At 63.0% G+C, this 5,451-nt stretch overlaps 1 protein-coding gene across 2 annotated transcripts in view; it reads right to left on the reverse strand.

The window, feature by feature from the left end:
* CFAP77 (cilia and flagella associated protein 77) overlaps positions 1 to 5,451 on the reverse strand; it is a 113,913-nt gene that overhangs the window by 20,208 nt on the left and 88,254 nt on the right. The window contains exons 4-5 of one of the 2 annotated variants that reach the window (XM_005882151.2): positions 3,619 to 3,724; positions 1,680 to 1,781 (exon numbers count right to left, since the gene is read on the reverse strand). The exons of the other annotated variant lie outside the window; for it this stretch is intronic. Coding sequence (XP_005882213.1) covers positions 1,680 to 1,781; positions 3,619 to 3,724 — 208 coding nt within the window. The remainder of the gene's footprint in view (positions 1 to 1,679; positions 1,782 to 3,618; positions 3,725 to 5,451) is intronic. 2 annotated transcript variants of the gene reach the window in all.

A 5,451-nucleotide genomic window follows, 5' to 3' on the forward strand; every position in this document is an offset into this window, starting at 1 on the left:
GGGCCCGGGGGGGGAGGGAAGGGAAGGGGTCCCCAGGGGGCAGCACAGCCCAGTGGCGGAGAGAAGAGGCTTAGGCACCCTTCTCACAGGGCCAGGCCCTCGTCTCTCTGAGCCTCAGTCTCCTCAGCAGTAGAGCGGGGACCTCAGGTCTGTAGGTCACGCACGTCCAGCACTCGGGGCCGGCGTGAGCTCAGAGGCCCTCTCTCGGGTGTTACTTCCCTCGGGGGGGCGGGGTGGGGCTGAGTGTCCCGTCGGTGGTGGCCACATCGGGGTCAGGGTCTGTGCTGGGTGTACCAGGTGGCTCCCAGAGTCGCACGGGCAGTCGGACAAGATGAGGCGCACCCTCCCGCCCGGGACTGGCATCCCTACTCTCTCCCTCGCGGTTTCTGCGGTTTCTGCGGCGTGATGGGGCTGGCCTGGGCCCTGCAGTCCCGGGCCTCAGGGTTCCGGGCCCAGCCTGGTGCTCTGCCCAGGGGTCAGGACACTCGTATGACACACACACGGGTGACAGCACAATACGGGGCCGAGTGAAAGGCGAGCAGTGCCGTCGGCTCCCATCGCTCACAGCAGCGCTTTCTAACGGCAGAGACGACTGGGAGAGACCGCAGGGCTCAGGCGAGCCTCCGCCTTTGAACATAGAAGTGGTTGGTTTGTTTCTGCACCAGCGTTCGGCGTTCGTGCTGCAGGGAGGCGGCGAGTGAGGCAGGAGCCCTGCCCCAGGACAGTGGCTGTGACCCCAGTGGGGGGGGGGGCTTTCCCTGCACCTCGGGGGGAGGCCCCTGAGCCCTCCTGGTCCATCGCCTGGGACTCCTACATCAGAGACGAAGGGGCTGAGGGTGGGAGTCGCTGCTGTGGGGCCGAGAGCCACGCGGGGCATCTGGTGCCAAGGAGGACCCGTCGCACAGCAGCGATTCGGCGGCTCCAGGCCTCCGACGGCCGGTCATGTTCGGCGGACAGGAGAGGCCGCGTCAAGGGGGCGGCAGGCTTCTCGCGAAGCTCGGCAGCTTGTTCGGTTGCATTAGGCTCAGGGAGGCGCCGGCCCCTTCATTGCCTAACACGGCGCCGGGCCTGGCTGGCCGGGAATGCCGCTTCATGCCGCTGTCTTCCCCCCATCCCGACGCTGGGTCCCCAGGTCGCTCCGTTTCCCTCCTCGGCACAGTGCCCCCCCTTGTGGGAACGCCGGTCTGGCCACCGATGCAGGGCCATGCGGCCAAAGGGACACCACTCAGTTCTGAGGCTGGAGCTGCTGGAGGCATTTGCTCCGCTTCCCAGGGATGCCCCCTGGGGAGCCCAGCGCTGTGGCATGGAGCTGTCTGCGCCCCCAAGTCCCCAGGGCAGGGTGTGGTGTTTGAACAGCCCCTTCCATGGAGGGGGTTTGACCCACAGTGCCCGCCCCGTGGACAGACCCCAGGCTTCAGCCGTCAGACGGCGGGTTCAGCCCGAGGCTGCCCTTACCAGCATGCGCTGTGCCCGGTCAGCCCACGGGCAGAGCAGCGGCCCTTCAGGGGTGTGAAGGTCGTGACCTGAGCCAGGCCGGCAAGAGGATGCGCTCAGGGCTGGCAGCGCTGCTGTTGGTATTACTGGGTGGCTGGGAGCCCACAGAGCTCGCTGTGGAGAGGATGGGGACCCTGCCAGGGAGGTGAGGGGAGCCGCCCGGTGCGGGAGGGAGCGAGCCTGACCTTCTGGAAGTGAGGCATATGCCAGAGGGCGTCCAGCTTCACGGGCGGCTTGTACTTCCTCAGCTGGCTGCTCCGGGTCTCATAAAGCTTCCCGAGGCTCACCTGCAGCCAGAGAAATGCAGAGGCAGATGCTCCCCTGGCCGCTCACCTGGCCGCTCCCCTGGCCGCTCCCCTGGCCGCTCCCCTGGTCGTTCCCCTGGCCGCTCCCCTGGCCGCTCAGAGAAGCCAAGCTGCCAGGTGGGGGGACGCCATGGTCCGGAGCATTGGAACAGCCAGGGACACCAAAGTCCTGCTCCTGATGAGACCGATACAGCCCCGTGAGCAGGGAGGGGTCTGTCTTTAAGTGACGGCGCGGGTCTCCGGGCTTGAGTCGCAGGAATTGACCTGGCGGCTCCCCTGGCCGCTCCCCTGGCCGCTCAGAGAAGCCAAGCTGCCAGGTGGGGGGACGCCATGGTCCGGAGCATTGGAACAGCCAGGGACACCAAAGTCCTGCTCCTGATGAGACCGATACAGCCCCGTGAGCAGGGAGGGGTCTGTCTTTAAGTGACGGCGCGGGTCTCCGGGCTTGAGTCGCAGGAATTGGCCAAGGCTGGACCAGGTCCGTCCCCGCTCCCCGTCCCTGTGTGGGCACCGCCCCTCTGAGCTCCATGTCCACCCTGGGAAGCAGGTCACACCCCCGCCTGGGCTTCTGAGAGGCGCCGATGAGATGATGTAGCTGATGCCCCGGAAGTGTTTTCAGGGCCCAGTCATTCATTGGGAACAGGACGCTCTCCTCGAGTGCAATACAGTGGGGCCTTGACTTACAAGTTTAATTCGTTCCGAGACCGAGCTCGTTAAGGAGCTCGTTAACTCAAATTACTCTATCAACTCAGTGCAAAAAATCGGCGGAGAGACAGCTGGTATCTCAAAAAACTCGTTAGTCGGGACACTCGTAAGTCAAGGCCCCACTGTACTTGTGTTCCCTGTGCCCGCCCCCCTCTGCCTTCTCAGCCTTTTCTTTGTAGATAACACGGGCGGTTTTCTGTGAGGCCAGGTCAGACTATGCAGAAATGAATTTAAATCTAATTTCCGGCCCGGCCGGCGTGGCTCAGTGGTTGAGCGTCCACCTATGAACCAGGAGGTTACGGTTCGGTTCCCGGTTAGGGCACAGGCCTGGGTTCTGGCTGGATCCCTGGTGGGAGGCAGCTGATCCATGATTCTCTCTCATCATTGATGTTTCTCTCTCTCTCTCCCTCTCCCTTCCTCTCTGAAATCAATAAAAATATATGTTTAAAAAATCTCATTTCTGGATGTGTGAGGCCGTGCGGAGGTTTGGTGGAAAGTCTGTAGGCAGGTGTGTGTGTGAGAGAGAGAGAGAGAGAGAGAGAGCTGTGCGGAGGTTTGGTGGAAAGTCCGCAGGCAGGTGTGTGTGTGAGAGAGAGAGAGCAAGAGCCGGGTTCTAATCCTACGTAGTTCCCGGTCAAGGCACAGGCCTGGGTCCTGGCTGGATCCCTGGTGGGAGGCAGCTGATCCATGACTCCCTCTCATCATTGATGTTTCTCTCTCTCTCTCCCTCTCCCTTCCTCTCTGAAATCAATAAAAATATATGTTTAAAAAATCTCATTTCTGGATGTGTGAGGCCGTGCGGAGGTTTGGTGGAAAGTCCGCAGGCAGGTGTGTGTGTGAGAGAGAGAGAGCAAGAGCCGGGTTCTAATCCTACGTCAGGCACACAGGCCAGGGGCCGGGCCCCGCAGAATCTCTACTCTTGGGGCTTAGGTGGGACTTCAGTCTGACAAGACCCCCTGGAGCTCTAACTTCCCACAATGCCCTGTGGGCCAGGCCACACGCAGCATGGTTCGAAGCCACCCCCAGGGACAGGCGTGCACGGGGCTCAGTCTCGGAGCTGAGCTTTGCGGGGCCAGCCCGACCCTAAGCCACTGGGGAGCGAGGCCGCCTTTACCTTCTGCTTCTTCTCCAGTTTGATGGCTTTCTGGGTGGCCTTCTGCTCCTGCACCCACAGCTTCTGGTACTGGTGCTGCAGCAGGTCGAACAGGGGTGTGGAAGGCCTGCGGGCGAGGCCGGCGTGTGAGGCACCCTCCCCCGGCCACCCGCCCTCTGGGGGCCACCCACCGGCCATCTGGGCTCCGGGGCAAACCCCTCTCCCGAGGAGCGGGTGCCCCGCATGGTCACCCACAAACACTGATGACAGTTGAGGCTGAGGTGAGGGTTCACCCCAGGAGCGTTGGGCCCTATTGGCTCTCCTTTCATGCATATTTGAAATTTTTCATAAAAAGTGAAAAAGAGAAAAAGGAAAAACAAAGCAGTGGAGAAAGCTCTCTGTCCTCCCATTCACTCCTTCCTGACTTTCCCTAGGACCCCGAACAGCTTAGTCACCAGTACAGGCTGGGGGTCTGAGGGGGCGGAGCGGGCGAATGGTGCCTCCCCGAGGACATGTCCGTCCCAACCCCGGAGCCTGGTGGCCAGGACGGTCTGGGAAAAGGGCTTTTGCAGTTGGGGGCAGGTGAGCGATCGCAAGATGGGGAAAGCATCGTGTGCGTGCTGTTCAGGGTGGGCCCAGACCCAGACGGTGTCGCTGTGAGAGATGCAGGGACGGGAGAGGGTGCTGTGAGGAGGAGGCAGAGGTGGGAGCCCCGGTCAGGAGCCCAGGCCCCCTGAGCGGGAAGGGGGAGGCAGGGAAAGACCCTCCGTGGCCTCCAGGGGGCGCGGCCCTGCCCACCCCTGGCCTCCAGCGCTTCTGTTGTGTTAAGACACCCAGTTTGTGGTGGTTTGTTACGCCAGGCCCAGGACACGGACCCCCAGGGGTTCCTCGGGCAGACTTTGGGAAACACTGGTAGAAACGGCTTGCAGGTCGTACCGCTCAGCGCAGGACCTCAGCCTGGACACAGCCCCACAGTGGGAGGAGCCCAGGCAGCGTGCGGCGCGCTCTCTGGGGGCGCAGGACCCCGGGGCAGTGTCAGAGCCTCGTCCCCGTCAGTGGAACTGGGGGTGCCTGATCCAGCCGTCACCCCGAGCCCCCTTGAGTCCCGTGAAGGGCAGACGGCACTTCTGGGCGGGTGCACAGGCATTGTCTGGGGGGAGGATCCACAGGCTCAGAGGTGGGTGTGCCCCAGGAAAGGTTGGGAGCCCCGTATTACCCGTGACCTTCCTTCACAGACATGACAAACCACCCCAAGGCCGTGCCGCTAGGACCCGAGACCCCAGCCCTCAGCCTGGCTCTGCCCCGAGGTCAGCGCGTACAAATCCGGACGCTCCCCACGCGGACCCCTTAGGGGTCCCTGTTTGCAGGGAGGGGCAGCGGCTTAGAAACACGAGGTGCTCAGAGGCCTCTTCCGGGGCAGCCTGCGCACGGCCACTCCCAGGGCCCTTTGCTGTCCTGCCCCTTTGCCCCTGCGGGACTTTATTGCTTTATCATTACCCGCCCCAGGCTTCTGAGCCCCCTCATTTACAGCCATGCTTTCCAGGGACACTGGACGGTGATCTGGCAACATCTACCCCAGAGGCCTTCTCAGAGATGCTGTCTTCCCAGCCCCCATGGCAGGCATCACAGCGAGCCTGCTCCCCCCCCTCCCCCCATCCTGCGGCCTGCTGACGCTGTGCCCACCCCGGCCAAGGTTCTTCTCACCTGGGCAGAGGCAGGAGGCGCTCCTGACAAACCTGGGGGGGCACAGGGACATCAGCCAGGTCTGCCCTGGCTCTGTAACTTGGATACTAAGGTGGGGGCCTTGCTGACCTGGGGAGAACTCGGGGTGTAGATCAGATCACATCACCCCCC

The sequence above is a fragment of the Myotis brandtii genome, unplaced genomic scaffold (assembly GCF_000412655.1).
Source record: "Myotis brandtii unplaced genomic scaffold, ASM41265v1 scaffold699, whole genome shotgun sequence".
Classification (NCBI taxonomy): domain Eukaryota; kingdom Metazoa; phylum Chordata; class Mammalia; order Chiroptera; family Vespertilionidae; genus Myotis; species Myotis brandtii.